Source organism: Lutra lutra, chromosome 3 (assembly GCF_902655055.1).
Source record: "Lutra lutra chromosome 3, mLutLut1.2, whole genome shotgun sequence".
Taxonomy (NCBI): Eukaryota; Metazoa; Chordata; class Mammalia; order Carnivora; family Mustelidae; genus Lutra; species Lutra lutra.
The window spans coordinates 90,856,203-90,873,849 of NC_062280.1; the positions used below are offsets into that span (position 1 = coordinate 90,856,203).

Here is a 17,647-nt window from a genome sequence, read left to right on the forward strand (position 1 = left end):
TCAAACTATATCATCCTGAGTTTTAGCTAGAATTTTAGGTATGGTCATTTTAACTTTGCCCAGATTGTTCTTACAATAATGTTTATAATTTACAATGAAGAGTCTTTCTAAGCTGGTGCAATTATTATTATTTTTTTTTAACTTAAGATTTAGTTCTGAGACTGTTCCATTACTTCCTAAACAGATAGGTCTGTTTTCACCTTAAAATTAAAGGCATTGCTGACTCAATTCATAATAATATGTCTTTTTTTTTCATTTATGTTACACTCTTAAAATCTGCTTGTTTCCACATGATTTTTAAGGGAACATTTAGGATGACTAGCTACTGATAGTAGTAAAAGTGGAAATGCTATGTATAAGAGCAATAAAACAATCAATCCTAATCAGTCCTAATTAGTAAGATTTCTCAGCCAGTCCAGGCCTGTAGTCCACTAGGAAACGGGGTACAACCTGCTTGCAGCTCAAGTGTCACTTTCAGGCATGGTTGATGAAGCATGCCAATCATTACTAGATCTTCTTGTCAGTATATTTATAATAGATGCTATGGTCACAGTATGCCTTAAGAAATTAAGAAGAACAAAAATTAAGGATAAAAAGAATAAAAAGAAAACCACAAATACACCTTTTAGCTTTGAAAATTAAGTATGCTGTTGTGTTACCATACATTCCCATTTTGTTTGACCAAAATAAATAAATAGGTCACGTAGTTCATCATACTGAAAAAAAAAAATATGGCAAATACATTAGATAATTTCTCTGGCTGGGTCATTTCTATCTATGGGCATATATACGGATATGTGTCACAGATAAAGGATTTCCCAACATGAGGGTTATTTTGTAACTAAATCCACTGTCCTGTAGCTTTCAGCATTGTGACTACTTTATAACTAAAAGAATTCTCTCCTACAAGATGCCAATTTCCAATTTTGTTCCTTTGGGTTTTCTCCTTCATGACATGAATCTACTAATTCAATAAAAACTTACCACAACATTGGATATAAAAAGAGGACAAATACACTATATCTTTCATTAGAAGGCTGAGTGGAAATGGGGAGAAAAAACATGTAAGCTGGTCATTCTAATGCAATATTCAAAGTGCTAACTTGAACTACAAATGGAAGCACAAGAACTACTAATTTAGTCTTTGTGTATCTGGCAAGGGAGGTGATAGCAGAACAAGCCAAAGAAAGAAATGAAGGAAGGAAGGAAGGAAAAGAAAAGAAAGAGAGAGAGGGAGGGAGGAAGGAAGGAAGGAGGGAAGGGACAAAGGAATGAACATGAGTAACAGTTCAAATTATTCAATTAAATAATTGAATAATTATATTCAATTATAAAATATTCAAAATATTCAAATATAAAATAAATAATCTGATAAAATTAACCTTTGGCAAGATTGTGGAATAAAAGGCAACATACACTTTTGGTGATGTATAAATTATTTTTTCTACATTGGAAAGGATTTAGCTAAACCCAATAAAGTGGAGATTGTGCATACCTTCAAGTCTGTATTTCCATTTCTAGATTTATACTCTAATATCTATGCTCAAAGAGATGCAAGTAAGAAATTCATTGCCCTAATGCTGGTAATAGTGAGAAATTAGAAATAATTCAAATGCCCATTAACAGGAATTATATATATATCTTTCACTATATAAAAAACTATATATATAAAACACCATATAAATATATATATATGCTCACATATATGACACTATATAGCATTATAATCACATAGTAGAACATTATTTGTACTTAAATTGAATAGACTAGAACTCAAATACCAACAGTAATTAATTTCAAAGACAATGTTAACTAAAAATTGCAGATTATAAATCTCTTAGTGCCATTTATATGAAATATAAAAATACAAAACAATTTTACATGAACTTATTTATTTATAAATGTGTAAAAATGGATTAAAATATGTCTGGAAATGGAAAAAAAAGATTATAAGCTAAGGATAGTAGTTACATCTAAAAAGATAGAAATATGACTGAAAAAAATTACATAGGTGATTTTAAATGTACCTATAATACATTTTTCTGAAGTAAAACAAAAATAGTCTGTAGTAAATATAGGGAAAAAGATATGATAGAGCTGTATGATGGTAGACCAGTGTTAATATTATTTTTCTATGCTTTTCTATGTGATAGAAATATTTTACTGGGGCGGGGGCGGGGGGGAATAATGATGGGGTTGGCATAGTTACTGAGGGTGAGGTGAAGTCGTTGGCGTGGGTGGGGGTTGGAGGATATGCTTGGAAGACAAAACAGCACTAGGCAGAAGAAAGGGGCTTGGTAATTGTTCTCCCTTACAAAAAAAAAAAAATATGTTTCTCTACTTATGAGAAAGACCCAGAGGCCAAAGATGAGGAGTAGTTAGATGTGAAGTTATTTTTCCTCAGTCGCTAATGATAATCCTTGGATTCAAGGCTAGGCAGTTTCAGACCAGATTTTTTCCACAGCACTGAGCTCTAATTAGATTACATGTTTATTCTCCTCACATCCTCCACGTAGTTTGACTAAATTCAAACTAGGCAGATATATTTGAATTAAGAAAACCTGATATATTAAAAATCGGACTTCCTTATAAGATAAATTGAAAAATATGTGTTGATATGACATAGGTTTTGATTAAATAGAATGCTTTGATTAAAATATGGCAAAGGTGAAGTTTAGGAATAATGTGTGAAGATCTCTTCACTTCTTCCTCCTTATTGTTCCCATGCATTGTGAGATTTCTCACTGCTACATGACAGCAGGAGAAGCATAATTAGTGATGGGTAGAAAAAATTCATAATGTGACAGTGGATTTCTGATTCACTGCTAGATAAACAATTCCGCTGAGGAAGTATAAATTTCCTCTTCATTAAAGAAGCATTTGCTACAATATTTGAATCCTCTGGGGCTGCTTTGCTAATCTCACCTCCAGACTAATTTAGATCTGATAGAGACAGGAACTGAAAAAGTAAATGTTGTGTCTTCTTGATATAAATCCAGTGATTAAAAAGAGATGATTTAGTCCATGTGATTATATCATATGGACAGACAGTACTTGTAGATTTATGGAATGAAGCATTCTTCCTATCTGGAATGACTTAAATTTCCTCACTAGACTAAGCAGATAGTTTTTCCATGATTAGAACAAGGATTCATGTATGTTGAGGTTGTATGATCCCTCAGCTAATAAGCCAGTAAATACTCTTTCGAGTAATGGGTCCTGACAGTTCTTCAAGCTTCTGAGTTAGTGAGGCGACACACAAATTCCCACACTACCTGATGTGAAATAGGTTCTTAGGAATTCTTTCTCATTCTCTTCTCTCATCACCGTAGTGCCACTCATGAAGGAAAACAATCTCAGAAAACTTACTAGAACTAAATCTGAATGGCAAGGAGGAAATACTGTGACATTAAAAAAATCAGATAAAAGAATATTTTATTGGGACATATAATATATTCTTATTATGGGTCAATTAGAATTTAATAGGAATGAAAATATGTGATGGCATATTTTTCTTTAAACAAGAAAACAAGAAAGACTAAAGGAGTGAAATAGGGAATGATGAAAGATAAGAGATATAGGAAAGAATAAGTGGAAAGAAGAAGGAAGAGAGAGGAAGAAAGAAAATAAGGAAGGAAGAAGGGAGGAAGGGAAGGAAAGAGTGAGGGAGAGCTGAAAGAAGGAAGGAGAAAAAATTGAAAAGAAAACTCTCTTATTAAATTTCTCTTAAACCTCAAAAGGTAAAAATTATTTACTGCAATCAGAGAAACAAAACAAAGACTTGCAAGAAAAAATCGATCTTGTTCATACCTCTATGCCCTTTCCTTCCCACCGAGTAAACTAAATGCCAACACCTTCATCTTTCTCTAGGCTAATACAAATGTATACATATTTTTCCAAGTAGTTTTATTTATTTATTTTTTTAAAGATTTTATTTATTTATTTGACAGAGAGATCACAAGCAGGCAGAGAGGCAGGCAGAGAGAGAGGAGGAAGCAGGCTCCCCGCAGAGCAGAGAGCCCGATGCGGGGCTCTATCCCAGGACTCTGAGATCATTACCTGAGCCGAAGGGAGCGGCTTAACCCACTAAGCCACCCAGGCGCCCCTCCAAGTAGTTTTATTAAAATTACCTGGGAACTTTGTTGATTTAATCTATAAAGAAATTTTTTTTAAATTTTATTTATTTATTTGACAGACAGAGATCACAAGTAGGCAGAGAGGCAGGCAGAAAGAGAGAGGAGGAAGCAGGCTCCCTGCCGAGCAGAGAGCCTGACGCGGGGATCGATTCCAGAACTCTGGGATCATGACCTGAGCTAAAGGCAGAGGCTTTAACCCACTGAGCCACCCAGGCGCCCCCTGTTGATTTAATCTAAACATTAGAATAATTTCACAGAAAATGCATAGTTAGCCAAATGAGACAACAAATATTTAATCCCACTTGAAATTACAACATTGAAATCTTCAAAAGTGTACATATTTGTGGGATACTTAAAAATCTATTAATGCGGGGCGCCTGGGTGGCTCAGTGGGTTAAAGCCTCTGCCTTCGGCTCAGGTCATGATCTCAGGGTCCTGGGATCGGGCCCCACATCGGGCTCTCTGCTCTGTGGGGAGCCTGCTTCCTTCTCTCTCTGCCTGCTGCTCTGCCTACTTGTGATCTCTCTCTGTCAAATAAATAAATAAATAAATCATTAAAAAAATCTATTAATGAAAAATAAATGCTCTATTTGTAAAAAAAAAAAAAAAAGGAAAATCCAAATATTACATAAAATATTTTAGATTCAGAACCCTTAGCTACATAAGCAAATTAGAATACAAAGTGTAATGATTTTCTGGAATTTCTAATTATAGACACTAGGTTAGAAATGGTACTTTGAATCGAATAAGCCAAATCAAACCAATAATGTTTTCATTGTTTTTCTCAAGTAAGCTTTTAAGTATCCACTAATAATAGATATCTTTTTACATAGCAAGTACACTTTGCTTAAAAGGAAATAATTAGCACATAACTTTGTAGAGATTATTTTAAATGACCTCTGAAACCCTGATATACGGAAACCCATTTTAGTGTGTTTGGATGAATTGTCTTTCAACCACTCTCAATTTTATACCAACCATTAGGTCATGAGACATTTTGATGAAACAGAAATGCATCCTTCTAATTCTTAAACCCCAAAACAGAGAGAAGTGTATAAACTGAGCAATGTTCTCTTGTCATAACTACAGAAAATCCAAACCCTAGTTTTTCTTCATCTGTCCAGTCCTCATCTAACTCAAATATTAACGGGTTTGAGTATCCCCTTCCTATAATTTCCCACTCTTTTTTTCTGACCAAATAAAAAAAGGGGTGGTAGGAAACTGATACTTAAGGAACAAATTTGTGTTTCAGGCAGACAAAAGAAAAAAAAAATCAATATTTAAAAATAAGTAAGTAAAAAACAAAAACAAACAAAACAACAACAGAACCTAAGTCAGCAAAACTAAAATCTGGGAGAAAGGTTAGGATAGCTGTCTAGGATTTCATGCTTTCAAAAGTTGACCTGACTGTAATAGAAAATGGTAATCAAACTCCTTGTAGAACATAACCAACCCCTTCACTGAGTAATTGAAACTGCTGCCTTTGGCTAACATAGAAAGAATGATTCCACGTGTGTGTTCATTGAAACCCATGAAGAGGCCAAAGCGAAGTTTATTCATATACTTTGGTTAAAAAGTTATACAGTTTTATTTAACTATGCTGAAAAGTGAATTTTAAAAATCTGTAATAAGGCTAAATGTATGTAAGTATGTATGTACTTACATATATGGTTATGTATATAAGTATGTATGTACTTACCTATATAAGGCTAACTGTATGTATTTAAGTAATATTTTCTGCATTCTAAAATTTCTGCACTTTCTCCCTACATTGGATCACTTAGAGACCAAGAAATAAATGTACTGAAAGGTTAAAGGAAAAGAACAATTTTATCCCCGTGACTAGGAACTAGATACCCTGATATAGTCTCCAAATCCTTCATCCCACATTACAGCAAGTTTTCTTGGTTTATTGACAAAGACTATGTGAAATTCTTTTTTGTTAATTAAAAGTGGGATGAAATTTAATTCAACCGTGTATTCATAAGCATGTGCCAGGCAAAAACTGTAAAATAATGAATTCATAACTTCATTTATGGAAGTGTGTGAGGATTACTGAATATCTTGTCATTTAGCAGCCACTGTAATTGAAGGGGAAAGCATGTGAACTTCAGAGAAGACAAGCAAGCTGGCAGTATCAATTAGCAAAAATTTACTTTAAAATATTTTATCTAATAAAGCAATAGAATATCTTATGTGTAAAAGAGTTATTGCATGATTTATTTCACCTGAACATTGTTCAAAAGGTCTTTAAATGTATTATTTGTACATTAATTGATTATCTTAGCCAGAACATGCCAGGTGGACCAGTTTTCTTGTGGAAACGGCAGGTGCATTCCCAGAGCATGGCTATGTGACAGGGAAGACGACTGTGGTGACCAGACAGACGAAATGGCATCTTGCGGTAAGTTATGAGTGAACCATGCTGTTAGTGAAGACTGTGTCAAATCACTATAATCTCTCTCAAGAGGCAATTTATTTCTTTATAAACACTAGTCAGCAAGGCAGAAGATGTGTTACATTTTATCACTGCCTTTTAGGCCCGAGTGTGTACCTTAATGCTAACTTTAGAATATATCCTTTTAATGAGTCAACACCATATTCTAGGCTAAAGTAAATAGATCCAAACATTACAAATTTTATTAGGAAGTGGTTATTATAAGCCTAACAGGACATTCTCAAATGTTTGTTATTTATCTTATGTTGGTAATGATTTTTTTTTTTTTTTTCAAATAGAGTAGCTCATTGAATGACATTTGGAGTAAATTAGGAGTACATGTTTCTTGTTGGCATGCATATGTTATCTTCTTGGAACAATAAACAATACAGACTGAGATTACATAGTTGGTAAATCATTTGTTTCATTTCTCTTGAGTCATATAATTCTGTTGTTAGTTTAAGATAGTTTTGTTAATGGCAAAATTCTTAGTCACTTTCCACCAAACCTCCTACTTTTGGAAATGGCATTTATTGTTACTTAAAGTTTCAAATTTTAATTACTCACATTTGTGCCCATGTATCAGTAGCTCTTATTATCAATCTCTGAGTAATGTGTAGTGAAACAGTAAGGGAATGAATCCTGTTTTCTAAGAACTTGGGTCTTTTTTAGGCATGGATATGGATTTTTAAAATCGCTAATGGGGAAAACATGCACTAGATATGCTTATCACATCGATTAAATATATAATGCAATTGGGTATATAGTTTTTTAATAATTTAACTCCATGTTCTAGCACTTCTAACAGTGAGAAAATAAGACTTTTTTTTTAAACCTCTCAATTTAAAAAGCTCTATTTAGGGAACGCATTCATGATTTACCTAAAATTTCATTTTGAAAAATTATCTTATACTTGACCTATGTCCCTGTAGACTTTTGATTGTGTGACCTTTGAATAAAGTATAGATAAGTAAGTAGTACTAATTGACATTGTAAAGAAAACAAAATACCAGTATTGAAGAAGAAAGCAATAGACAGTCACACACAATAACAGTTAATTTTACATTTCACATGTAGATTTTCCAAAGCCTGTCCAGTTGAGGGATTTGAACAATATATCCTTCTCCTTTCCAATGCCCAGACTATTCTTGTGGCTGGGTCTTCATCTAGCCAGCTCTGTTATTTAAGAAAGCTTGATTGCTTTCCTGTCCCCAGCATCTCCTTCCAGAATATAGCAAAAAGATAATGAATAACCTGAAAACATTAAAGACAGTGAAACTCTGGAATCAGTCTAATTTAGAAGGGAAGGCTATGAAAGCGTTATAGAATAGGAAAATAAATAATGAGCTCATTAGAGAACTTCGGTTAGATTTTTGATCTGACATATTTAGTACTTTTCATGAGATGAGGGAAAGAAGGGTTGGAGGGAGTTCAGACATATATTTTCTTCTTGAATATTTATAGCAAATCTATGAGAAACTTACTATTGTTCAGATTTTACGGATAAGAGAATCAAAACTTAGAGACATTTGACAACTTGCATGAGATCACAGGGCTAATAAATAGCAAGACAGGCTGTGAATCCAGGCATACCTGAAACTAAAATCAGACATTTCAGGTCAACTTTGTCTGGGAGCAATGGATTGGGTGGAAATAGGAAGCAGATCAAGTCATTATATTCATCCATATCATTGACTATCTTATTTTAAAACGTATACATATAATGAGTTTTGTTCATTGGTGGTTTGATAAATCTTTTAAGATCTCATGCTGGGGAGGAGTCCTGATCTAGTGTTTACCTATTTTTTTGTGGTGTCAATACTCCTGCCATGGCCTGTATCAAGTTGCCAACGTGACTTTCTGAATGCGGATTTGGGAAAATATGTGCACACCCACATATAGTATTTCCACAATACAGATGTAATTAAACATAACTAACTCCAAGAGCAAAATAATCAGTAAATTATGAACCTTGAGCATTTATTACCTTGGCTTTCAACATTATTTAATTAGAAATGTATATAGTTTATTTATTTCAAATAATAGATGTATGCTTAACAACTGATTCCTAGAATCCTTGAAAATTTAAAAATCAATTCTTGTAGGCTGGTACAAGATGTCTCCAATATACCACTGGATATGAACACACTGTGAAATGTAGTTGTCAGTTTGCTTCTGAAATTTAGCCAGATTTTATAGAGTGTCAGTAAGCCACATGGGTTAGTCTCAGCACCGCTTCCCTTTTATAAGGTGAGAAACATGTTTCTCTCCACACTTGTCCCTCTCTGTAGTAACATGCATTTATCTTTCAGATTGTCATTATAAATCAAAATTTATGTCAGTAGGGAAGCTGATAGTGAAGCTCTGGTAGGCACAATCTCACTTTTAAAGTTGTAGGAGAGGATGACATAGATTATTCTCATATCAGATACTATTTCGGCACTGAATTCAAAATGACAAAAACATTATAAATTGTTTAATTTACTGCATTAAAAAAGTCACCCTCCTTGGCAGTAATCTAGAAATGAATATAGGCTCAACTAATTCCTAGTTTTATTAAGCATCATTAAAACATTTGGAGTGATCATGTTTCACTTTTCCCTTTGGAATCGGTCAAGTTCCTATAGGTTTAATCTTACTAGAAGACTGCAGTCTTTTTTTTTTTTTTCTTACACTTTAGCTCCACAAACAGCTACTGTTTTGTTTAATAACTACCATTTTATACTGAAAATAATACCAAGATTTGGGTTTTAAAACATGAAAGCCTATGGTTAGAAATGCTTCTGATTATAGTTAGGAGCAGAAGGTGCTAAAACTAAGGGTCAAATTTTAGTGGAATTCACTAGCACCTATTTATAAACCAAGTTAATTGTATATTTCAGGTTGAGATTATATGTGGGCAAACATTACATAATTTGGAAGGCCTTTGAGCATTCTCCCTTCATATTTAAACAATCTTTTATCTTTTTTTGGTAGTCTTCATGTGTAGACAGGAGACTCTGTAAACTGATTCTGCAAATAAGAGCAGATATGTTAGAATCATAAAGACTGTGTTGGAAGTGGACTGTGTGTCAAGGAACTAAATGGTCACTCATTTAAAGGATGGTAGCATTGGTTCTCAACTTTAGCTCTCAGTTAAAAAAATCACCCGAGAAGCTTCAGAATCATTTGCCATGCCTCACCCCCAGACTAATTAAATAAGGGTTCTTAGAGGTCAGACCCAAGAATCAGTAATTTTAATGAGCCCAAGTGGTATGAATGTGCACTCAAGTCTGAGAACACTTAACTTAAGGCCAAGGTTCTCAAACCTGAGCATTGCATTAGAATCTCCTAGAGGGCTTGTTAAAAAAGCAAAAGAAAAAACAAAAACAAAAAGCAGAATTCTGGGCCTGATTTCCAGAGACTATGATCCAGTGGATCTTAGATGATTGAAAATTTATATTTCTAGCAATTGATGCTGATGGTCAAGAGAACATAATTTGGAGAGCACCATTCAGGTTTGATTTTTATCTTATATATATACTTAATTGCATAATTTTGTTTATATATGCAAAATGAGTTAAGATGGAAGCGATTATCCAAACAAACTTTCTTCCCATCTCCAAATTATAGCATTAAACATAAGTGTATTTCATGATTAAATGTAAGATTATTTCAGGCAAACTTATATTTTCCCCTTGGAAAATTTATTGTCAAAAACAAAATTTATTTGTTTATTTTAAACTGTAGTTTAACTATTTTGAGATTGTTGTGTCTTCCAAGTATCTCAACATATCTTATATTTATTACTGTTTTTTAAATAAATAACCTTGATGGGAGTTGATAACTTCTGATTTGTTCAAAGGGTTTAACTTGGGAAAATATCTAAAATTTATTAGGAGATTGAAAGTCAGTTCAATGGGATATAAATAAACATCCATTAAAACTTATAAGTTAATATGAATATAATATATATATATTATATTTATATTATATTTATATGTTGATCTTTTAAATCTATGAAGATAGTAAAATTTTGTCTCTTGTACTTGTAATCTTACCTGTAAATGTTCTTGTAATTTTATTGCACATAATTAAGGAACAAAGAATCAGAAAGAGAACTGGCAAATATCAGACAAAAGCAGACGAGAGAGAGAACTGTCAAAAAAGAAGTCATTTCCCAGCTAAATCAGTGTATGTTGTATATTAAAGATATTTAATATGTAGTAATATATAAATATAAAGATTAATATAAAGATATTAAAGATATTTTCAACTAGGGTATTAGAAAAAGAAAGGTTCTGATGATGTACATTATTATATATTTATATTACACATTTTTTTTAATTTTGTAAGAAAAAATGCATATGTGTGTAACAACTTAAGTGAGGATTATTAACCCAGTGGAGTAGTGGCAAAATATGAATATTGTCAAGCACTGCTTTCAGTTGCTCTGCCATTTCTTAATAACATCTTGGCAGACACAATGATTCTGGCAACTTTTAGTTTTGGTAATTTGATCCAAATTCCAGTATTTTATCTAAGTCAGAGCTTTCTTCTCTCCCACTGCTGGCTAAACTTTGGGTTCTAAGAACTTAAGATGAGAGGCAACCGTGTTCTGTTTTTTTCCTCCCTACATCTGTTCCTTCTTCTGGCCTTAGCTCTTCAGTCAGATGGGACAGTTGGAGAAATAGGAGCATCTTTTAAAGTAGGTCTAGTGGTAATCTTCTCTGCTTCTCTGAAGGTCACTGCCCTCTGATGCATGAGTGATGCAGCTCTCTTGAGAGACTCATATGTGAGATCTTCAGGGAGGCTTCTCTTCATAGTTCCTTGAACTCCCTCTCTTCTCTGTGTCCTCTTCTCCTCCACATCTAGATTTCTTTTATCCCCACCCCTACCATTCCCACCACAGATGGCATATCTCATAGACTTAAGTTGCTAAAGCCGCCTTTGTTTGGAGGGTACCCTCTTGGTTGCATTGCTAATATAACAAAAAAAAAAAAAAAAAAAAAAGGAAAAAAAAAGTTTTGCTTTCTTTTGCAGGTCCATTTTTTATCCCCTCTCCCCCACTCTCTTAAATGTGATCAGGCTAGTTTCCTAATGACCCATCTTTTGGATGCCACCACTCTCCAGTTTCTTCTTCTCTAGGTGCAGGGTGAAATGGTCAGTCTACTTCCTGAGCAGCGTTCAACCAGTTCCCTTTTCTTATGCACACACAAAATTTCATGAGTGATTATTACAGAGTCTCTCCTTCCTTTGAATCACTGGTGTTTGAACAAAATTGACTTGTAGATTACTCTTCTTTTATAAGGACTAGCTCAACTACTGGATTCTGTCTATAAAATGCAGTAGTACTTAGCACCTCCTTGTTCTTAGTATTGGATCTAAATGGTCCAGTGCCATGGCAAAAGGAAAAATCCCACTATTACATATATTTATTTTCTTAATCAGTAATTTTCTCTCTCCTTCCTCTTTTTTTTTCGGAGCAATTTTGCTAAAGATTCTACTCAGTGATTCTTGAGTGCTGTCTTCTGAAGCTACACCATCTAAATATAACCTTGTCACAGGATCACTCTTTAGATAACCAAAGGCACCATCATGCCTACCAAACCCTTCCCCTTTACAACAGAAACATACCTCTTCTTTCAGATTTCCTTACATGTTAAATTGTAGGCTCTTTCCCTACCAATTGCCCTACTGTGAATGTAGTTGTATTTTTAATGACCTTAGTAAAATTAATGGTCTAAAATGGGGACTTGATGTCCAATGAGTATATATAGAGTTTCAGCTCTACAAAATGAAGAAGTTCTAGAGATCTGTTGCACAACAATATGAATACAGTTAACATTACTGAATTACATATTTAAAGATCGTTAAAATTGTAAATTTTATGTTTTTCTCTCTTTTTTTTTACCGGAATTAAAAACAAATTCATGGCCTGGACTTAAACAGAACTTAGTATCCCATATGTAGTATTTTCACAACAGATTGAAGCATACTTATTACCTCCACTAATTTATATTCTAGGCTTCTATTATCACAATCAGAGATGGCAGCCTTATCATGTAACTCCCACGTCAAGTGTCCAGTCAACTAAAATCGCTAAGCTTTTCTTATAGGTTGGATTGTTCCTTTTGTGTGCTTTTAATGTTTACTTTTTGAAGTTCTTTTACCTTTTATTTTGATAGTCTTCTTTATCCACCTATTTCTGAATATGTATATGGGTCTGGTCTTTTCCACTCCAAACTATCACTTTTATATTTCTGTCCACCTATAACTTCTAACCCTGATGTAGTTTTATGATTTTGAATGCATAATATTAATGATGTCTCCCAGTTTTATATAATTCACAAATTTGATAAGATAATTTTTAAGGCCATAACCAAATAATAGTAACAAAGGTGTGAAGCTTTTGGCAAGTAATTTAAAATATCCTCCAGGGATTTAATAATTAAAATTAATGATTTAAACTGTATAGGTACAGTTTTGAACAAGTTACTCATTCACTTCAATTTACCACCATTTTGCAATACATGGTCCTTTCATTTGTCTTGAGATTTCTCAAACATTGCTAAAAATATGAGCACATTCTATTTATGGCATTTTCATGATAGGTACTTACTTAAAAATTGTATCGGCAAATAAATGAACTTGGTTTAGCATGACTTGTTTTTATTTTATTCTTGAGCAAATAGTCTCTTCAAAAATGCTGACAAAATCATGTTTTAGCAAGTTTATCTTGAATTATTGTCAGAAGTACATGTAAACTTCACTTCTCTACTGTTTAAAAATTTTCACTCATTTTTGAAAGTGGGACAATATTATTTACCCTTTTTCAGTTTTCTTCATCTTTCTTATCTTTCATTCATTTCAAAATCACTGTCAATATTCTTCCTCAATATATTTTTTTAAGATTTTATTTATTTATTTGACAGACAGAGATCACAAGTAGGCAGAGAGGCAGGCAGAGAGAGAGGAGGAAGCAGACTCCCTGCTGAGCAGAGAGCCTGATGCAGGGCTTGATCCCAGGACCCTGGGATCATAACCTGAGCTGAAAGCAGAGGCTTAACCCACCGAGCCACCCAGGTGCCCCGAAAATGTTGCTTCTTCAATATATTTTTTAAAGATTTTATTTATTTATTTGGCAGGCAGAGAGAGAGGGGGAAGCACACTGTGAATATTCTGAGACCAAAAATATTTGTTACATTTCTTGTTTGATAACTTGTTCCAATGTGAAGATAAACTCATTTTTAGCAATTAGTTATTTTTTCTCTTTTCTTTGATCTAGAATTTTAACTTATTATCAAATCTATTTGTTCTTTACTTCACAATCTGACAATAATTACTTCTATTAAAATGCTGGAAACAGGGACTCCTGGGTGGCACAGCCGGCTAAGCATCTAATTCTTGGTTTTGGCTGAGATCATGATCTCAGCATGGTGGGACTGAGCCAGCCCCTGGCTCCAGCTCCTGCTCAGTGTTCAGCATGGTATCTTCTTAAGACTCTCTCCCCACCCCACTCCTGAGTGTGTGCTCCTGCTTTCCCTTTCTCTCTCGCTCTCAAATAAATAAATAAATCTTTAAAAAAATGTTGGAAACAAGAAAATTATTTTTCCTATTTGTGTCCTGCAGATTTATGCTTTGTATTCCAGATAGTCTTGCTCTGTTCTTTCATTTATATATAATCATTTTTATTATTTTTGTTTAGAAGTGATATGCAAGCTTCTATTAAGTTGTCTTTTTGTTATTCTTACAGGTATGTGACATGCTTTTCCATTTCCTTTGGTTACAGTGCCCTCTTTTATACAAACTAGATTAATAAGTCTCTGTATGCAACAAAGTAGGAGTTTAGGCAAACCCTGGTAGGGCATATTGAAAGCCACAGGAGAAATGATTAAAAACAACTTTTAGTTCCTTGACCTAATTCAGCATTTCCGCAGCTTTTTGCTTGATGATATCAATCATCCAGGGAGCTTGGTACTAATAAAGATCCCCAGGCCACTACCTCCAAAATTCCCAGTTAGCAGGTGTTGCATAGAGTCTAGGAATATGTATTTTAGGAAAAGCACCTCACATGACTCTTATCTTAAGGCAAGTCCTGAAAATCTAAACTATGTGATGTCAACATTCCCTATAATTAGAATTTGTTAAGGCTGCTACAACAAATCACCACAAACATGATGGTTTAAAACAACGAAATCCCTTAATCTTACGGTTTTGGAGGCCAGAAGTCCAAAATCAGCAGCACCTCCCTCAAAGAGAATCCTCTGCCTCTTCCAACTTCTTTTGGCTCCTGCTTCTCCTTGGCTATGGCCGCGTCACTCCAATCTGCAATCTCCAGCTTCACATGGCTTTTCCTTGTGGAAATTCACATCTTGAGATTCTTAATTACGTGGGCAAAGACTCTGTTTCTAAGTATGGTCACATTCACAAGTACCAGGGGTAAGGATTAGATATATCTTTTTTTTTTAAGGTTTTAGTTATTTATTTGAGTGAGAGATGTGCACAGAAGGAGAGAGAAAGGGAGAGGCAGGCTCCCAGCTGAGCAAGGAACCCAACACAGGACTCCATCCCAGGACCCCAAAATCATGACCTGAGTCTAAGGCAGCTGCTTAACCAATGAGCCACCGAGGCGCCCCAAGGACTGGACATAACTTTTTGATACATATGATTTAACCCACAACACTGGAGAAACTACACTACCAGTTGAATTATAATAAAGGCTCAGGTATAAGTAGTTTTAAAAGCTGTACAGATACTTCTAATATACATCCAGGTTTATAATACCACTTAATTAGTCCTTGCCTTCTGATTAATTTCTTGGGCAATCTCTCTATAGGGTCCTTGCAATCCTCAGATTACTTTGCTTTTCCCTTTTATCTGGAGCTCTGCATTCCCAAAATAAATTTATCAGTCCCTGGGAAGTAATAATCGGTACAAAGATGCAGCCCTTTAAATTTCTGTCAAGAGTAAACATGAATTCTTCAGACATTTCAGCAGCATTTATTTTACACACACACACACACACAGAGAGCTATGAAAACATGCTAACTTTTCTAGTTTTCAGTACACTTTTAATTTTTGGACTCCGAAAATTTATATTATTTTCTTACACATGCAACCATGTATTAAAATGGTTGGTTATTACTTTATCCAACATTTCTCTTTGTCTCCCTCATTGCCAGAACTGTTCAATATGTTTTTCTAAGTTTCCTACTAGTCTCTTTTTATGTACACTTCCTGGATGTTCCTTTAGACTTCCAAGGCTCTGTTATATCAGTAGTAATCACTTCCAAATCTATTGCTCCATCCAATTTATAGCTCCTAAAATTTCACTACTTCTTATACACTATTACAGCCATTCTGAAATTTTTATAGTTTTTCAAACATTTTATATACTGTGACTTCTGAGCCTTCGGGAATGCCATCTTTTTTCTAGAATATACTAAAAGCACTCATTCCCCTCTTGTTCACCTCATGATTTAACCTGAATATATCATTCATATCACCATATAGATAACTTCCTCTGGGGTGATTATTTAAGTAGTTTTGACACTTCTGTTGTGGGTTGCAATAACTCTCATGTTGTTTCTATCATAGCATTTATCAGAAATTTATTGAAGTCACTTGTTTAAATATACTACAGATATTTTTCCTACTGGATTGTAAGCACTCCAAGAAATGAAAATGCTGAAGTTTGTATTTCCAGTGTTTGGCACTATTTTATTCATTCATATTCATTCATTCTAAGTAATATATCACTAAGGCCTAGAACTCTATCTGGTATAAATATCTCAATATTTTGAATGAAAAAAATTTTGAAGTAGTTTTCTACCATGTTTTACAGAGTAGAAACTTGAGGTCAGAGATGTTAATAAGTATCCAAGGTTATATAATAATTAGTGTTAAAATCAGGATTTCAACTCTGATTTGCCTGCCTATAAACTATGTTCTTTATATATGACTTATGTGATATATAAAATGAGGTTTTATATAACAACAATGAAAGAGCAGCAAAATGAAGATTATTGGTGGTACACTGTTTTCTCCTGGTTTTCTCCAAAGTATATTTACTAATTGGATCTTTTGAAGTCTGTCCTCTGCACGTACCAATTCTCAGGAGCCACAACTAGTACCATCATCGAGAAATGTTATATATTTCCTTAAAGGATATAATCCTATAATCTGTAAATTTTAAAAAGCATTATTTTCCTATAACCATATTTAATTGTGTACTTTAAAATAGGTAGTAATCAGAATTAAAATTTAAATGGGCTACATAAAACACAGAGGAGGATTAAATTTTCCATCCTTACAAAAATGTTTCTGTGCTATATATTTTTAAAGGGTATTGGTATGATTGGCATGGTATAGGGATAAAATAATATATTTTGGAATCAGTCACACTATTATTCAAATTTTACTCTGACACTTGCTGGCTGTGAAGTGTATCCTCAGGCAAGTTATGCTGTTTTCTTTTACAAATCAGGGCTAGCAGTAACAATTGAAAGCCTGGTGTGAAGAGTATAGGTAATGTATATACATAGCTAGCGTAGTATCTCATAGTCAGTAAATAGTAATATGCAATGTGAGTATTATTGTCTCCTTCAAGTTTAGATAATAATTCCCTACCCTGGGCTTCTGTAATATTCTTACTTTGTCATTTATTTTAACTTGAATCTCCTATACATTTTCCCCATACTTAGTCATGATGGTCAAATTTATATACATATAGGATATGGACCACATATTTTCAAAAAAACCTATGATAACTTTATTTTGAGAGATTAATAATAAGTTACTTAGAAATACTCACTTTGAGCCCGAGAAGGAAAAATAAGTAAGAAAATTCGTAGAAACAGGAAAGAAACAAATTGGATCTGAAAAGTACGTCTAAGCTTTGTGTACTGGATAAATATAAGTACCATTACCAACAAAGATTACCCTTGAGAGAGAGAGAAAATTGTTGCCATTTACATAATAGCTTACATATAACCTGGCAATAAATTTTAAGTGAAAGATATAATAGATCAATTGAGCATACCACCTGCACCAATAGAAGATTTTTTAACAGTCCATTACTCCACATTAAATA

At 33.7% G+C, this 17,647-nt stretch overlaps 1 protein-coding gene across 1 annotated transcript in view; it reads left to right on the forward strand.

The window, feature by feature from the left end:
- Positions 1 to 17,647, forward strand: part of LRP1B (LDL receptor related protein 1B) — a 1,982,574-nt gene that overhangs the window by 1,205,802 nt on the left and 759,125 nt on the right. Inside the window, 1 exon segment of the mRNA XM_047722477.1 lies at positions 6,424 to 6,540. Within this exon segment, the coding sequence (XP_047578433.1) occupies positions 6,424 to 6,540 (117 nt within the window).